Below are 17,960 nucleotides of genomic sequence, written 5' to 3' on the forward strand. Positions count from 1 at the left end.
TTTTCCACTTGAACAGTATACTGGTAGTTATATGTGAGCTTGTTTCATCATATCTGATGCTTGCTTCAACATCTTCAAATGTTAAACATTTCCCTTAAAATAGGTTAGATTGTAGCTTGGTGCGTACACACCATAATCACATTTATGCCTGTATTTTTCTGACAAATGAATCGCTTTTACGTGCGCGTAAATGCGGAATATTTTTGAATATGTGTATGTATGTATGGTTAAGTTTCGATTATATATATATATATATATATATATATATATATATATAAACAGCTTAACTTTTTAGAAAAATGACTCAATTTAATTCAGTAATATACATGTATATACCTATGAATATGCATATTATAATTTCATCACGCTCCGAAACCTGTCCACGCCCATTGTAATGATCAAACACAAATTTTCCTACCTCCTCTGCTCTTGAGTTCAAATAAGTACACATCTGAACTTTACAGTAAAAGAGCAAAGGTGTAGTACATCTTTGCAGTAGACTGAAAAGCGATGTGCCCAAACTGTTTTTCATTGCAATGTCCACTAATGCTATTCTTGCAAACCGGCATTGGTTTCGAGTGGGGACACCGATAGCAAATGGTTTTATAAACCATGCGCATCTCTATGGGTGACCGGACCTAGCTCTGTGCTGAATACCGATCCCGTAGAGTCTCGACAAGTATCGCGTAGTCTCGCAGGCTCCGATACTCCGTGTTGTGGTGCCGGTGACTGCACGCCGGTGTTAGCTTTCTGCCGGTAGTGCGTACCGCCGCCCCTGCATACTCCCCTGTTGTCCTAAACGTGTGGCTACCTCTCCGTATGCGGTAATCGGAGGGAGCTTCGCGGTTGTGCGATGGAGCCGGAGGCGGCCGCCCACTCCAACGGCGTCAACGGATATTCAGCGACGCCAGAGGGCGACGAGCCGTCCTTAAAGCGACCGCCCACGCCCTTACAACACCAGGTAATTTTGTGATGTCCGGGGCATTCTGACCATCGGTGAGCCTCCATCTCCATGAATGTCGTAAATCCGTTCGGGCTGTTGAGCTTGTCGTTGTACTTGATCTTCATGTACGTAGCTTTCGCCTGATAGCCGCCGATAGGACGCCTGTCGGTAAGGGTCAGATTGGCGTGCGCCGGCGCGCGGAGAGGCCGGATCATGCTGACCCGTGTGACCGTGAGCCGGCGCCCCGCGGTTGATGCGTCGCGTCAGCCCCCGTCTGGCGTCATCGGACAGCGCACAGGGACGCCACCGCGTGGCCGGGCTGTCTGCAGATAGTTTGATCGAAATTGTATGGGGCCGGCAGAATTGCGAATATAGCGGAGCGCACAGACGTGTTGCAGGGAGACGTCTGGAAGAGTACTTCCACTTTTAAGGAATATTCTTCAGATGCATCCAATGATCCATCGAACGTTTTCTGAATTTTGATGAAGCGCGGGGCACGATCGGTGGCTCCAAGCTCATTGGCGCTTTGTCCCCACATCCTTACGCTTATTCTTTGTGGGTGTGGAGCTGGAGGAAAACGGAAATGGGTGTCTAAGCCGTCTGATCCTGAGCCTCACACAGACTCTACCACACAGGCCGTCTTGTGGCGCAAGCCTGGCTTCAGGCCTCTTCCGTGGTTCTAGGCCGACTGCACGTGCGGTTTTTAGCATGAGACTTTCTGCGGTGGGCCGGAGGAGCTGGGACTTTGCCTCGTCCGGTTTGTCCGGCATTCACCCACAACCCAGCTATTCCGTCGGCGTTCGGTGCGGTGCCGCGCCTCGGCTTGAGCCGCTCAAGATTCTAGCTGGAGATCAACATAACACGGGGAGCTTTTTTGCGAGTCACATTGCATGTGCACGCTGCACGTGCGGCCTGCGCCGGGGCGTATTCGCAGGCTGCATATCTGCGGTCACCGGGATGTATCAGTGCAGTCGGTCTCCCCGCGGAGCGGTGTGGAGGTGGGCGTCCGGGAGACTGGGGACTAGAGACTGAAGTCTGGGAGACTGGAGACTGGATACTGGGGACTGAAGACTGTAGAGTGGAGAACGAAGACCATAGACCATAGACCATAGACCAGAGACCAGAGACCAGAGACCAGAGACCAGAGACCAGAGACCAGAGACTAGAGATAGAAGTCTGGGAGACTCGAGGCTGGAGATTGAAGACTGGCGACTGGCGACTGGAGATTGGAGACTGGGGACTGAAGTGTGGGAGACTGGATGCCGGAGACTGGAAACCGAAGTTTGGTATACAGGAGACAGGAGACTGGAAATTGGAGATCGGAGATCGGAGATCGGCGACTGAAGACTGAAGACTGGAGACTGGGGACTGGGGACTGGAGACTGGAGACTGGAGACTGGAGACTGGAGACTGGAGACTGGAGACTGGAGACTGGAGACTGGAGACTAGAGACGGGAGACGGGAGCCTGAGTGGGACAATATCGCGTCATCTGCCGTCGGTCGGATATGGATGGCGAGCTGCCGTGCGGCCGCGTCCGCCGCCTCCGTCCGGGCCGGGGATGGCCACCAGTTCAAAGGTGCCGGCCAGCTGTCCCAATGTGGGCCGGAGTGGGCGGCGGCCGGGCAGATGTGGCCCCGCTGCTCTGGACACGATCGGCGCCGGCGCACCGCTGACACGGGGCCGCCGGCCAGCCCGGCTGGCTCGCTCCGGCCCCCATGTGCGCCGGGTGTGTTGCCGGGCGCCGGCCTGGTCCTGGTCCTGCCGGCCAGCCGAGCGCCCGGCACCGGCCCGAGCTGTGGCGCTCCTCCGCCGCCCTCACCGGCCGTCGTGCGGTGAGGCTCCGCTCCTGATGACAGCGAGCCCGAGCCGGATGGCGATCGTCAGCTCTGCGGTCTGTTCTTATCTGCATTGTAACTGCCTCGGGAGTGGATGCATGCCTCTCTTATCAGTTGTGCCACGTCAGCTTGCCAATTATGCTCCGACACGGCGTCATTACAACCCCACCAGACAGCCGCTGAGGCCGCGGAAACACCGGCCGAACCTTGGCCAGCTGGCACGGATGACTGCGCCGCTGTCATCCGCCACAACAACGCTGATGCACTCACTCAACACGGGGATCTCTCGAACGAGTGTCGGTGTTGCCCCCCAAACGGAGCTGAAGTCCGGGCGGAGTGGCGGGTACGATAACGGAGAACGTTGGAAGATTGGCGCCACTGGTAAACATGCGGACTCAGGAATATCAGTGAGGAATTCAGCTTTGCTGCGACGAGTCCGGTCCCCGACCTCGGTTTCGCTGAACCGTCGTCGGCTCCTCGCTGCAGGCATTGCCTGCCTTGCACGCGTCCGCCGTAAGGTGATGTCCGATCCGCCGAAGCTGAGGAACTGGTAGCCGCGTCCCGTCCGCCCCCGCTCCCGCCCCCGCCCCCGCCCCGGCCCCGGCCCCGGCTCGGGTCCGGGAGGTGACGTCACCCCCGGACCGGGCCGGCGGTGACGTCAGCGGCCAGGTGAGCCGCCGGTCGGCCGGCCCAGGCCGGGTCACCGGACCCTAGCCGGCGGCGGCCGCGGTCGGAAGGCAGCTCAGACCGGTAGCCGGCACTGGCGGCGGAGCCGGCCGACAGCGCCGGCTGCAGGGCGGGCGGCGTCGTGATGCTATCGCCCAGACCAACCGGGCGACAGGCACACACAAACAGCGGGGCATCACCGGGGTGCAACTCACTCCGCATTCCGGTCATTGTTATCGCAAAGCTCGCCGACAATCTCCGGCCACCCGGAGTCGCCACCCGTGAGTGGTGCGGATCTGTGCCCATCTCCCTAACCATGCGACCAACCGCTGGCCTACCGCTGACCTACCACCGACCTACCATTGACCTACCCCTGACCTACCACTGGCTTACCGCCGACCTACTGCCGACTGCCCTGACCTACTGCCCTGACCTACCGCTGACCTACCGCCGACCTACCGCCGACCAACCGCCGACCAACCGCTGGCTTACCGCCAGCCTACTGCCGATCTTCCGCTGACTTACCGCTGACCTACCGCTGACCTACCGCTGGCTTACTGACGACCTACTGCCGACCTACCCCTGACCTACCGCTGACCTACCGCTGACCTACCGCTAATCTACCGCTGACCTACCACTGGCCTACCGCTGACCTACCTCTGATCTGCCGCCGACCTACCACTGACGTCCCGCTGACCTACCGCCGATCTACCGCCGACTTACCGCTGGCTTGCCGCCAACCTACTGCCGATCTACCGCTGACCTACCGCTGGCCCCGCCCGCGTGATGCACCAGGGCTGCTGGCGTTCTTGGGAAGCGCGAGAGCTCGTACTACGCGGCTCAGTAAGTTTAGGGGTTTGTCTGGTGTGCCTTTAATCTGCAATAAGACTCCCACCTCCGTCTCCATCCATAACCAGTTGGCGTTTTTTCTTCCGCGACTGGTAAGCGACCTTTCCCGAGCTGACGCAGCCCGTTCCTGGCGGCCTCCGACGCTGCGGTCCGCGGCCGAGCCCAGGCTGCCGCCGGCCGCGGCTGATGGCGGGCCGCGCCACGCCGCGCCGCGTGCCGCAGACGTGTGCGGAGGCGTGCCCACGGACGGGGCGCGGGCTGGCCTCAAGGTCAGCCGGCGCGCGGCCGCCGCTCGGCCAAGGCCACCAGATGACGCCGGGTGGCGGCGTCGCCGGCAGCGCCGGGATGCTCCCGACTTGTCACTGAGGGCGGGGCGCGCAGGGATGTCGGCTATGGAGCTCACACGAGTTCAGGGACGTGCTTGATCACTTCGCTTCTGGTCAACGCCCCCTTGCCTTTAAAGACGACCAGTTGTACTGCCGCCGCAGAGCACCACTTTTGAGCCACATGGAAAAGCAGGGCGCCGACCTCTGGCGAACCGCATGGCTAAAACTTCCGTCTGCTTCCGAGGGTGTCTGGCGTCTGCTGCGGAGGCGCTATTTCAGAGATGCGTTTGAAATGGAGCCCGTGTCCTGGCTCTGCTGTTGAAGGTCTGCGCGGTGGGCAGGCCGGCTGGCGGCGCCGTGCACCACTGGGTGCTGGGTGCCGGTGCTGGTGCGTTCCGGCGGCGGGGAGCGGCCGGCCCCTGGCTCTGGCCGGAGCGGGCCAGCTCGTCACAGCCGTCTAGTCATGCCATGTGCGATTCAACACCGGGCGTTCAGCACGCCTCGTGGTGATAAGCTGCTAAAAAGATACCGCGCGCAACGAGAACGAGCCGTCAGTGATGCAAGGCACGTGGGGGAGATGTGCTGTTAATGGTACCAAGCACGCTGACGGGGAATGTGTTGTCGGGGGAGGGAGGGGGGGGGGGGGGCGGTATGTGCATGACGGGGATGCACCGCTGTGTCGGCCACAGCGCCCTGTCAATCCCGGCGGGTCACGCCGGCCGTTCCTGCGCCGCACGGCCTCCACAGCGGCGTCACACATGGCGTGCGTCGGTCACACTTATCCGACGGCGCGCGGAGCTGGCGGCGGCTCGATCTGACGGCGTGCGGAGCTGGCGGCGGCTCGATCTGACGGCGTGCAAAGCCGGCGGCGGCCCGATCTGACGGCGTGCGGAGCCGGCGGCGGCCCGATCTGACAGCGTGCGGAGCCGGCGGCGGCCCGATCTGACGGCGTGCGGAGCCGGCGGCGGCTCGATCTGACGGCGTGCGGAGCTGGCGGCGGCCCGATCTGACGGCGTGCGGAGCCGGCGGCGGCCCGATCCGACGGCGCGCGGAGCCGGCAGCGGCCCGATCCGACGGCGCGCGGAGCCGGCAGCAGACCGATCGCGCCCCTCCGCGGGGAGGGGAGCGACGGCAGCCGCCGGAGCACCCCGTCCGCCCCCTCGGCTCGCGTCGGCCGCCGCAAATGCGATTGAATTGTCAATGAGCGTCCCTGTTGCTCGCGCAGTGGCGGCGCCAGGCAGGGGCGGCGTCAGGCAGGGGAGAGGGGGCGCGGGGAGGGGTCCAGGGCCCGCGGAGACGTCGACACGCCGGTGATGTGGTGGGGCAGTGTTGGGGTGAGCTGTCAGGCCGGACCGCGGCGCTGAGGGGCTCCTCCGACGCGCGCCGCCGCTGTCCGGGCCGCCCCAGGTGGAGCCGCCGCTGGCCGGCCGGCGCCCCGCCGTCTACCGCATCTGTTGATTTTCGGCGCACAATCTGCGGCGCTGGAGCCGGCAGAGCGGCGCTGCAGGGGAGACCGACCACCGGCCGCCCGGCGTGGCAGAGCTGCGACGCGGGGGTGGCCGACCTGCCGACCAGCAAGCTGCGCCGGGCCTCGCCCGTCTGAGGGACGGCGTCCGTCCAGCGGCGTGTCGTCACATGCGGCCGTGGTTGATTCTAGACCGGGCCGTGTCTGTGATGTCCGGCCGTGTCCGACTGTGCCACCCGGGGCACAAATAACCGTTGACGAACCCTCAAAGCCTAATAACTAACTGTTCCGCGGTCGTGCCCCAGGTCGTATTAAGCTACACCTGACCAACTGCTGGTTATGTCCGGTGGCCCGGGTCGTCGTGTCCGACTGCGACGGGTCGCGTCCGACTGCGACGGGTCGCGTCCGGCTGCGACGGGCCTGGTCGACTGTCGGCGTGTCCGCCCACGTCGCCGCCGCTGAGGCCGGGGCCGTCTCTTCTCCAGGGCTGTTGACTCTCAGACGTATTGGCCCACCTGTCTGTGTGCTCTCACGTCTGTGGCGGCAGCGGTGGCGCGCCGAGAAAAGAAAGCCCGCTCATCTGAATACAGCCTTTTCATCATCGCCGGCGCGTCGCCGGCTGGCTGAAAGGCGCGGAGGCCGGCTAATGAAGCGTGCCGCCTCTCCGTGTCCGAGGCCGCTGCCGGGGGAGTGGCCGCACCACGGCCGCCAATGGCGGCCGGCGACGGCACAGCCACCGGAGAGCGGCCGCTGACTCACGTGACTCACGTGAGTCACGTGAGTCACGTGAGTCAGCCCGGCGAGCCCGTCTCCACTCTCGCGACCCGTCGGCCGGGCCGCCGCGCCGGTTACGTAAGCAGTGTGCAGGCGGCCTGCTGACCGAGCGGCGCAGGTCGCGAACGGCGCCGCTGCAGCCGGCTGGCCGCCGCGCGGGCTCCGTGGGCTCCGCCGGCCGCCCGCCGAGACGCACACGTCTCGGCGCAAACCCCCCGACTGTGCCCACCGGGCCTGCAGCGGCGGCCGGCCCGGCGGCACGGCGCTGGTCGGGAGCGCACGAGATGGGGAGATGCGATGCAAGCGGTGGAAGAAACCGACGGCTTGCGGGAGTCTCTGCGGGACGGCAAGACTCACGGGGCGGCGGCTTATCACAGGACGCTACTATGACACTATTGGTCCGACAGTGTATTGATGCTGTTGTGGAACTCCGCAGCCAACTGCGGGCTCCGGGGACACGTCGCCACACTCTGTGACACATGCGTGGGCTACGTACAAGGATCACATGTATACATGTATGTGATGCATGTATGTGTACGTACGTCAGTCGTGCGCAAATCTCTGAACTCTCGGTGGTGGTGGAGGGGATGGAGGACCGACTACGTGGCGTAGACCACCTGGTGCGAATTCACGGCGTGGTCGGCCAGCACTGTGGGGACGTGCTGACGGGTCTGCGGCGGGTCTGGTGATTGGCGGGTCTGCTGACGGGTGGGTCTGGTGACGGGCGGGTCTGCTGACGGGCGACTCTGGTGACGAGTGGGTCTGGTGACGGGTGGGTCTGATGACGGGTGGGTCTGGTGACGGGCGGGTCTGCTGACGGGCGGGTCTGCCGAGGCAGAGACGAGTGAGCACCTCGTCTGCCGCGAGAGAGCGCCGGACCGGCGCATGGTTCCGTTGCGTCACCTCCCTCCGCGGCACGTGAGGGGCCGGGCCGGGGGTGCGGCTTGGCGTGTCAGGGCCGGGGAGGGGAGGGGCTGTGCACCACCCACCTCCCAGCACCGGTGCGTGGCCTGTCACCCCGACTGGGGGATCCGGCTGCCTCCGGCCGGGCAGAAACTTCGGCTCTAAATACGTAATGTGACGAAATAAAGAAGCTAGGAAAGAAGGAAAACACACGGGCGCCGAAAACACGATGCTGGGCTTAAACGCAACAGAAGGATGGAGGTGGATTTAATGCCTGGCAAGCTGTAATCGGGCGCTGTTTACCCGGGCTGGGCTACGTCTCTCGAGTGGCGTGCGCTCTGAGCTTACGTGTGTTACGGCCAGCACCACCGGGTGGCGAAGGTAGTCCAGATCTGGACGTCACGAGCGCTGAACGGCGGCAGCTGACCGCGCCATCCGTCCAGCTCGGGCGGCTTGTACGGCGTCCCAGCACGGCTCACGGCAGCAGCCAGCGACTCTGCGGTCGGCGGAGGTGGACACGTGACCCACGTCGGTTCGAAGGACTCGCCGCGCCCGCTTGCAGCGGCAGGTGTCGGGTGGACTGGCGGCATGTCCGGGGCCGCGGCCGTCCGGCAAGGCTGGCCGGCCACCCCTGCACGGCTCGGGAGGGGTCGGCCCCCGTGCCCGGTGCCCCGGCGGCCGATCGGCGGGCCGGCCACCCCTGGCAGATCGATAGCGAGCCTGCGGCCGGGCCGGCGGGCGGCGCGCCGCCGCCAGTCACCGACGGCCGGCCCGGCCGACAGCAGGCGGACCTCCGGCGCCGGCGCCCACCCCCGCTGCGTGTGTGTATATGTGTGTGTGCGCGCCGCCAGTGAGCCGGAGACGACGGAGGCTGACCCTCCCCGCTGCCCTCCCCCGCCCCCACCTGCCGCCCTCGGTCGGCGCTCTGGCGCGCGGACGGGCGGACGCGCCAGGGACGGAGGGGCGGCGCCGGCAGGGGCTGCTCCCGTTGTCGTGTCACAGGGAGGGGGTGGCGATGACGTGGGCTGGGGCGCGCACGGGCGGCGCCGGCAGGGATCCAGGGGCAATGATCAGCCGGTGTCAGCGGGCCGCCAAATCACCCCTGGAGCACTGCAGGTCCGAAGCGTCCCGCCTCGGGTCCGTCGTCCGCCGCCTTCACAGGGAATTGCCGGTGCTGTAGTACCTGCTGTATTGAATGGGTGGACGGCCCCGCGTCCTCTTTGTGAAGGGAACGTCAATGGTGTCATTGAGGAGGAGGCCTAAGACTCACAATCTGGAGGATATTGCAGCGCACCAGGAGTCAGTTGTGCGGACAAATGACAGCCATCGACTGTAGGGTCAGGGTAACGAATGCCTTCTTAGACTTTTCTTTACTTCAAGGAATGTGAGATCCGACCAATGTTGGATCCGCCTCGCTCAGTGACTTGGAGCCGGTTATCGGCACGTGGATCGCTTAGCGACCAACACCAGAGCACTCGGGCCTCTGTGGGGACGGAACCCCTGCGGCATGGGCCACCATCACGAGGTGGAGACCGGACCTGGCTCCCTCGGCTTGTCTCGCACGGGACACGACGGCTGGCCCGGTGCGGCCGGTCGGCGACGTACGGTCGCACGCCTGACCCGCAGCGGCCGGTCGGCGACGTAAGGTCGCACGTCTGACCCGCAGCGGCCGGTCGGTGACGTACGGTCGCACGTCTGACCCGCAGCGGCCGGTCGGCGACGTAAGGTCGCACGTCTGACCCGCCGCGGCCGGTCGGCGACGTAAGGTCGCGCGCCTGATCCCGCAGCGGCCGGTCGGCGACGTACGGTCGCACGTCTGACCTGCAGCGGCCGGTCGGTGACGTACGGTCGCGCGTCTGACCCGCACAGGCCGGTCGGCGACGTACGGTCGCACGTCTGACCCGGTGCGGCAGGCTCCCACCCCTTCCCTCTCTCCCGCGGCCGTGCAGTCGTCTGCACGGCGGAGGGGGGACGCTACCCTGCCGGCGGGATGCATTATTAATAACCGGCGGGGGCGGTGTGACGCGGCAGCGAGGGGACGAGCGGGCGGCGGCGGCGGCGGCGGCGGCGGCGGCGGTGGTGAAGGGTGAGTGGGAGCGGCCGCGCCGCCGCCGCTGATGACCAGCGAGCAGGAGTGACAGCAGCCCCGGCCGGCGCCAGCCCTGACCTCCCCCCCCCCCCACCCGACCAGGCCCGGCGTGACGCGCTCAGAGTCACGTGACGTCACTCGAGCAGTGACGTCACCTGGACCGAGCGGCGTCACCGGCGGCCAGTGCGGTCCCGACCGGCGACCGGCAGCGACGCTCAGTGACCGGCGCCGACGTGCGGTGATCATCGGTGACCCGTGGTGACCTGTGGTGACCCGCGGTGACCTGCGGGATGTCGGCACCGCCCAAGAAGCCGCCCCGCTCGGCGCTGGCCAGCCGGGACGGCGGCGTGCTGTCACCAAAGCCGCACATCCGTTTCGAGGATTCCAACAAGGTATGCCACTCTGCTTCAGCCCCGCAAGGACTGCGGCTGGGTTCCCAACAAATTAATGAAGAAATCAAATTAGGCATCAGCAAGAAGAAATGATGACTCGCGGCCGGCGGTTGGCGGACCGGGAGAGGGGGGGGGGGGGGGGGGGGAGGCGCTGCGGCGGCGTTCAGAACTGCCGAGTAGCCGCCACCGCAGCCGCTGGGCGCTCGCTCACACGTTGTGCTCTCACTGGGCCGAGACCGTCCTCCGGCCCGCCAGCGCTATGGCGACGAATCTGCGGTACCGCTCGCCTGTCTCCCGCTGCGATCCTGATCTGATCATGACCCACACCTGATCCAGCCCTGATCGGCATCAGGACTGGTGGCGCGCCAGACTGGGGCAGTCACTTCTCGCGGAGTGAGGTCAGCCAGGCCATGCACCGTAGCCAGTCCGTGTGCTCGGCCCGAGTCCCCGGGTACGACGCACCGCAGCCAGTCCGTGTGCTCGGCCCAAGTCCCCGGGTACCGTGCGTGGTCCCTGGTCCCCAGCGTCGGCAGTCCCGCGACTGCGCTCCCGACCAGTATGTGAGCCTGACCCGAGGTCACACCAGAGGTCACAACAGAGGTCACAACAGAGGTCACATTAGAGGACCAGAAGTCGCGCCAGAAGTCATACCAGAGGTAACATCAGAGGTAACACCAGAGGTCATACCAGAGGTCACAACAGAGGTCACATTAGAGGACCAGAGGTCACGCCAGAGGTCACATCAGAGGTAACACCAAAGGTCATACCAGAGGCCACACCAGAAGTCACATCAGATAATTAGAGGTCACACGTCGCCGCACTGGACGGCTCTGAAGAGCGGCTGTCGCGCCGCTGCGAGCCGGCCGCTAAGCCCATTGGCTGATGTGTCTACCGTCTGTCTCCCACGAGTGGTGCCTGGCGCGCGGTACGCAGCGCATGCAAATGTGCACGTCCGGCGCCGGCGCGGCTGGCGGCCAGAAGAAGCGGCTCGTTGTCCTCAGCTGCGAATCACTGCGGGCGGAGCGGGTGATGCTCGGTTCGAGGTCAGTGAAGACACGCGCGCAGGCTGCCAGGAGGCGGACGATCGTGCGCTGGCCGTGATCACCCGGCGGCTGGTCCTGTGTGGGGGCTCCGGCCGGGCCGATTGGCGAGCTGCCGCTGCTCGGGAGAGGATCGGCCCGCTCGCAGGGCGCTGGCCGTGATCACCCGGCGGCTGGTCCTGTGTGGGGGCTCCGGCCGGGCCGGTCGGCGAGCTGCCGCTGCTCGGGAGAGGATCGGCCCGCTCGCAGGGCGCTGGCCGTGATCACCCGGCGGCTGGTCCTGTGTGGGGGCTCCGGCCGGGCCGGTCGGCGAGCTGCCGCTGCTCGGGAGAGGATCGGCCCGCTCGCAGGGCGCTGTCCGCGGGCGACGGCCACCACTGGTGCTCCGGTGCTCCGTCTGCTGTGGCCAGAGCCGCTCCGGGCCGGTCGTGACCCGACCCGGCCCGTGACCCGGCCCGTGACCCGGCCTGTGACCCGGCCGTCACCGGTGTCATCCCTCTATCCCCCCCCCTCTGCCCGTGCGAGGGCCCCTCCCCCGTCCGGGTCCCGGCCACCGCCCCCGCTGTCGGCTGGCCGTGTGTGAGGCGGCGGGGCCGGCGACCCCTGTTCCCCCCCCCCCCCATCTCCCCCTCCGGAGCGTCGAGATGGACCTGTGGTGTCAATCAACGGCCCGTGACCTCTGGTGGAGTGGGCCCCCGTCCCCAGACCCCGGCTGCCGACAGACCGGATGAATGGGTGCCGGCCGAGGGCCGTTACAGTGAATGCCACACGGGATGGACTGATTTGGTCTCCACCGACCCCACTTTGAATTGAGAGGAAAGTTGGATGGCTGGGACTGGCCCTGGTATCGCAGTCAGACCGGAGTGGCGCATCGCATAACGCACGTATTACGTTGGTTTGCAGGACCAAGAAGCGCCACTTCCAACGTTACCGCCGTCCCTTGGTCTCGTCCGGGCTGTTGAGATACTTAGTCGCTGCTTCCAACGTTACCGCCGTCCCTTGGTTTCGTCCCGGCTGTCGAGATACTCCGTCGCTGCTTCCAACGTTACCGCCGTCCCTTGGTTTCGTCCCGGCTGTCGAGATACTCCGTTGCTGCTTCCAACGTTACCGCCGTCCCTTGGTCTCGTCCGGGCTGTTGAGATACTCCGTCGGCCGGCCTTGCCGTCATCGCCTCTTCGGTGCTGGCCTCGTTCGCCGACATCTCCCAGTCGTTGGGAGGTGCCTCAGTATCTCAACCCGCCGTTCCCCCGACTCTTCGGATTCTGCGGTGGCATGACGTCCTTCAGGCGACCCTCACACCGTCTGGGAGTCCCTGGGAGTCGCCGTCACGTGCCCTGCCCCGGTCCGTGTCTGACCGTCTGTCCTGCCCCGGTCCGTGTCTGACCGCCTGCCCTGTCCCGGCCCGTGTCTGGCCGCCTGTCCTGCCCCAGTCCGCGTCTTTCATAATGACGTCAGCTTCGGCCGGTAGCATATGTCAAAGCCGGGCGGTTTTCAATTGCCGGCAACCGGTTTTTCTCGTTCAGCCGGCGTCTGAGGACAGCCGTGTGAGCGGCAGCCTCCAGCCGGGGCGTCCCTGCCCGGCAGCGGGGCGCCCCTGCCCGGCAGCGGGGCGCCCCTGCCCGGCAGCGGGGCGCCCCTGCCCGGCAGCGAGGCGCCCCTGCCCGGCAGCGAGGCGCCCCTGCCCGGCAGCGGGGCGCCCTTACCCGGCAGCGGGGCGCCCCTCCCCGGCAGCGGGGCATCCCTGCCCGGCAGCGGGGCGCCCCTCCCCGGCTGTAAGGTCCGCCGCTGACTCGCGGCCGCAGAGGCTCTCCCGCCAACCGCCAGCAGCCGCGCTCGGTCTCCTGAGAGACCTGTCCACGCTCGGCCTCCTGAGAGACCTATCCGCGCTCGATCTCCTGAGAGACCTGTCCATGCTCGGTCTCCTGGGGAAGCTGTCCACGCTCGGTCTCCTGAGGGACCTATCCACGCTCGGTCTCCTGAGAGACCTGTCCATGCTCGGTCTCTTGGGAGACCTGTCCATGCTCGGTCTCTTGGGAGACCTGTCCACGCTCGGTCTCTTGGGAGACCTGTCCACGCTCGGTCTCTTGGGAGACCTGTTCACGCTGTCAGAGCTCCGGCTCTTCTGGAAGCGCCGGCCAGCCGCAGGACAACAGCCCGGAGAGTCTGGGGCGTCGTGTCATCGGATTATGTTTGTATTTGTTGACCCGGTGACCCGGTGACGCTGGCCGACTGCCGTGCGTCCGGGCCGCGGTGTGTCCGGGATCTGGCCGCCCGTGTGCCATGCTGGTACGTCTGGGATGTGGTGTTGTGGATGTGGTGTTCGCTCATAATCGGCCGTCGTTGTCTGTTCGGCCGAAGCGATGTTCGGCGGGAGCAGCGTTCGGCCGGAACGGTATTCGGCCTGACGGTGTTTGGCCGGAGCGTTGTTCACCTGGAGCTGTGTTCGGCCGGGGCGGTGTTCGGTCGTGACGGTGTTCGGCCGTGGCGGTGTTCACCCGGAGCAGTCTTCGGCCATGGCGGTGTTGGGCCGGAGTGGTGCTCGACCTGACGGTGTTCGGTCGTTGCGGTGTTCGGCCGTCTCGGCGTCGGTGCGAATGGAGCGGTGTCCGGCCGGGCGGTGTTCACCAAGAGCTGTGTTCGGCCGGGGCGGTGCTCGGCCGGGCGGTATTCGGTCGGGCGGGGTTCGGCCGGGCAGGGTTCACCAGGAGCTGTGTTCAGCCGGGGCGGTGTCCGGCCGGGCAGTGTTCACCGGGAAGCTGTGTTCGGCCGGGCGGTGTTCGGCCGGGCGGTGTTCACCAAGAGCTGTGTTCGGGCGGGGCGTTGTTCGGCCGGGGCGGTGTTCGGCCGGGCGGTGTTCACCAAGAGCTGTGTTCGGCCGGGTGGTATTCGGTCGGGCGGTGTTCAGCTGGGCGGTGTTCACCAGGAGCTGTGTTCGGCCGTCTCGGCGCGCCGCGTCCCGGGGCCGCTCTGACGTCACGCCCTCAGCCGGAGAACAATCGGCGCGGACGGGCGCGGCATTCCTGGACTGGGGTCACCGGCGGCCGGCGCGGGGCCGGCCCGCGGTGCCGTACAGGGTCTGGTGTCCAGCCAGCGACCGCCACCGGCCGGCGTCCGAGTCCTGGCCGGGAGGGGGTCCAGCCACTGGCGGGCGGGCTGTGTCCGGCGTCCGCCCTGGCGGAGAGCATCCAGCGGCCGCAGCGGCCGCCCCGGCGGGGACCATCTCGTGTGTGACCCGGATAGCGCCTGTCTTGTGTGTCCAGCGTCCGCCGCCGCCCTGGCGAGGACCATCTCGTGTGTGACCCGGATAGCGCCTGTCTTGTGTGTCCAGCGTCCGCCGCCGCCCTGGCGAGGACCATCTCGTGTGTGACCCGGATAGCGCCTGTCTTGTGTGTCCAGCGTCCGCCGCCGCCCCGGCGAGGACCGCCTCATGTGTGACCCGGAGAGCGCCTGTCTTGTGTGTCCAGCGTCCGCCGCCGCCCCGGCGAGGACCGCCTCATGTGTGACCCGGAGAGCGCCTGTCTTGTGTGTCCAGCGTCCGCCGCCGCCCCGGCGAGGACCATCTCGTGTGTGACCCGGAGAGCGCCTGTCTTGTGTGTCCAGCGTCCGCCGCCGCCCCGGCGAGGACCATCTCGTGTGTGACCCGGAGAGCGCCTGTCTTGTGTGTCCAGCGTCCGCCGCCGCCCTGGCGAGGACCGTCTCATGTGTGACCTGGATAGCGCCTGTCTTGTGTGTCCAGCGTCCGCCGCCGCCCTGGCGAGGACCGTCTCGTGTGTGACCCGGATAGCGCCTGTCTTGTGTGTCCAGCGTCCGCCGCCGCCCTGGCGAGGACCGTCTCATGTGTGACCTGGATAGCGCCTGTCTTGTGTGTCCAGCGTCCGCCGCCGCCCTGGCGAGGACCGTCTCGTGTGTGACCCGGATAGCGCCTGTCTTGTGTGTCCAGCGTCCGCCGCCGCCCTGGCGAGGACCGTCTCATGTGTGACCCGGATAGCGCCTGTCTTGTGTGTCCAGCGTCCGCCGCCGCCCTGGCGAGGACCGTCTCATGTGTGACCTGGATAGCGCCTGTCTTGTGTGTCCAGCGTCCGCCGCCGCCCTGGCGAGGACCGTCTCATGTGTGACCCGGAGAGCGCCTGTCTTGTGTGTCCAGCGTCCGCCGCCGCCCTGGCGAGGACCGTCTCATGTGTGACCCGGATAGCGCCTGTCTTGTGTGCGGTGCTCGACCGCCGCACAGACAGCCGGCTGCCGTCCCCTGGCGCTAACGGGCGCTGGCTGGTGCGTGGTGTCCAGCCTGGCAGCCGCGCTGTCCGCACACTCACCGTCCCAGCTGTTACCGCACAGCATCAGCCGGCCGGCAGAGGTCGTCTGCTCCGCCGCGCACAGATGCTATCCGTCCAGTATCAGGCCAGAGACGGCCGGTCGGTACCCACCGGCCAGGTGCGGACCGTCCCAGGTGGCGTCCAAGACGGAAGCTCTCCCGCGTACCGCTCCCCTCCGGCTGTCGGGCGCTGTCCGCTGAGTGGTGTCCGGTGTCCAGCGGTGTCCAGTGTCCAGCCTCTGTAGAGCCGGATCTGCTCTTCCGGCGAGTCATGCCAACGGTCACGTGATACTCCCCACATACAAATGTGGGTGTCCTTAGACGGCAGCGGTTAGACTGCGAACTGCGTGGAACAGCGCGCACTGACGGGCTGCTCGGTGGAAATGCGATGTGTCTCTGGCCGTCTTGACCCCCGGCCATTCGCGGTGTCCGGCTTCCGCCAGCGAACGCCGCAGGACCTGTCGCCGGCAACACAAACGGCATATTGGATGACATTTGCATGTTATTGAGAGACGTACCTGCTTTGAAGCGCACTTCGCCCCCAACTTTTGATGTGCGGATAGCCGCTTTGCCTGCAGCCTGCCGAAGCCGGCCGGCCGTTGTCAGGTTGCGCCAGCGTTATTGCGGGCTCGGCGAGAGGCGGGGTGGAAAAGTCGAGCCGGCCGGCGGCGGAGTAGAGTGGAGTGTGGAGATGCTGGCGGAGCGACCCGGCAGGTCGGCGCCGGGTCAGCTCATGGCGCCATCGACCCGCGGTGTAGCGGCGGGCCAGGCGCGGCCGCGGCCGGCCGGTGTCAACGGCCCGGCCGGCGCCGACTCAGTAGCTGACCATAACGCCTGCCGGCCAGGTGGCGGCCGGCCGATAGCGCGCCCGGACCGTTCAGAGCATCAGCTGAGCACACGCGGCTCATGTCGCGGCTCGATCAGACGCCGCAGCGACCTGTGCGGCGGAGCAACCGGCCTCCGATGGGCGGCGCCGCCGTCGGAGAGCTCCGGCGCTCGGACCGACGCTGCTCGCGCGGAGCGGCGCCGCGGCCACCAGCACGTCAATCGACGGCCGCCGCCGTCGGAGAGCTCCGGCGCCCGGACCGGTGGTGCTCGCGCGGAGCGGCGCCGCGGCCACCCGCACACCAATCGGCGGCGGCCGCCGGCGGTCGGGGGGCGGCCCCACAATTACGACCGCTGCCACCTGTCACTAGCCGTCCATAACGGGCGCGGCGGCTGTCGCCGGGCCGGCCGGCTCATCACGGCTGGCGGCCGGACGCGCCGAGTCAGAGCGGGACGGCCGGCGCCGGCCTGGGGTCAGGGGTCACGTGTGCGGCCCGACCCCGGCCTCGCGCCGCGTCGCGCCGGGACGGACGGGCGGACGGACGGCCCGCTGGCGGAGGGGCGGCCGCCGGCTGCACGGAAGGGCGGCGAGTGCCCGCGCCCACGCGGAAGGAAAGCTGTGACACGTGACTGGGCCGGCGCGACCAGAGCGCTGTCGCTGTCACAGTCACTCCGTGGCAGCTGGCGCGCCGTCTGCGCTGTCCCTGTGTCGGACGCCGCGTCGATGACACACTTCACACGCCGCCCGTCGCGGACACCGTGACCCCTGACCCCTGAGACCGCTTGCGACAGGCCGCAGCGCCCCGTCCCCGTCCCATGCGAGTCCCACCCCTTCCCGGACGACCACCACCGCAGAGCCACGCTTCCGTGCGATGTGTAGTCTTTGTTTGATAAAAAAGGGAACGTGACGTGCGTTGGCCCGAATCCTTTTAGGAGCGTTAGCGACTGCGGAGGCCATATCAGCTCTCAAGGGTCATGGTGTAACTGGGTTCGCGAACCCGGGCCATCCACGTGGGAGCGGAGCGCGCTAACCGCTGAGCCATTGGTGACCGCGCGCGGCGACGGCCGCCTGCACCACGCCGCCGGCCGGCCTGTTCGATACGGCCGGAACGAGGACACGGCATGATTCGAAGATGGTATGAGGGGGGGGGGGGGGGGGCGTATGAGGGCATGCGGTGATTAGGGTGCTGATGGGTATCGACCGGCCCATCCCGGGCCCATGGTGGCCCATGATGAGTTCACCCATCCGTCGTTGTGACCTTGTCACTGTACTGACTGGGTGAGCACGAAGCTCACACCACATCCGCTGGTGACAAATACCCGCAAATACATGTTACATAGTGTGGCGGGTATTTACCGCGCTGAAGCCGCTATTTTCTCGAACCTAGACGACGCTGCGAACCACGGACTATTCCGAACAGCTCGGCGTGTGCCAACTCCCGGCAAGCCGTGAAGGACAATCTGTGGACGGTAATCAGCTACGGAAGTCCTGACGTCACTCAGCCGGGCGGCGTTGGCTCCCGTATCTCGTGCTACGGCG

The 17,960-nt window shown here is 66.4% G+C and overlaps 1 protein-coding gene across 8 annotated transcripts in view; it reads left to right on the top strand.

Moving 5' to 3' along the window:
* Positions 1-735: 735 nt before the first annotated feature.
* The window catches only part of Ank2 (Ankyrin 2), a 173,651-nt gene continuing 156,426 nt past the window's right edge, over positions 736-17,960 (top strand). For 7 of the 8 annotated variants that reach the window (XR_005094926.1, XR_005094934.1, XR_005094928.1 and 4 more), the window contains exon 1: positions 736-961. Coding sequence is in view for 2 of the 8 variants with exons in the window: in XM_037228136.1 (XP_037084031.1) it covers positions 854-961 (108 nt within the window). In the remaining 6 variants the exon portion in view is untranslated. Of the gene's footprint in view, positions 962-10,085; positions 10,244-17,960 lie in introns of those variants that run through there. The other variant, XR_005094927.1, reaches the window with a different exon arrangement.

Source organism: Pollicipes pollicipes, unplaced genomic scaffold (genome assembly GCF_011947565.3).
Source record: "Pollicipes pollicipes isolate AB1234 unplaced genomic scaffold, Ppol_2.1 Scaffold_6052;HRSCAF=7182_pilon_pilon_pilon, whole genome shotgun sequence".
NCBI lineage: Eukaryota > Metazoa > Arthropoda > Thecostraca > Pollicipedomorpha > Pollicipedidae > Pollicipes > Pollicipes pollicipes.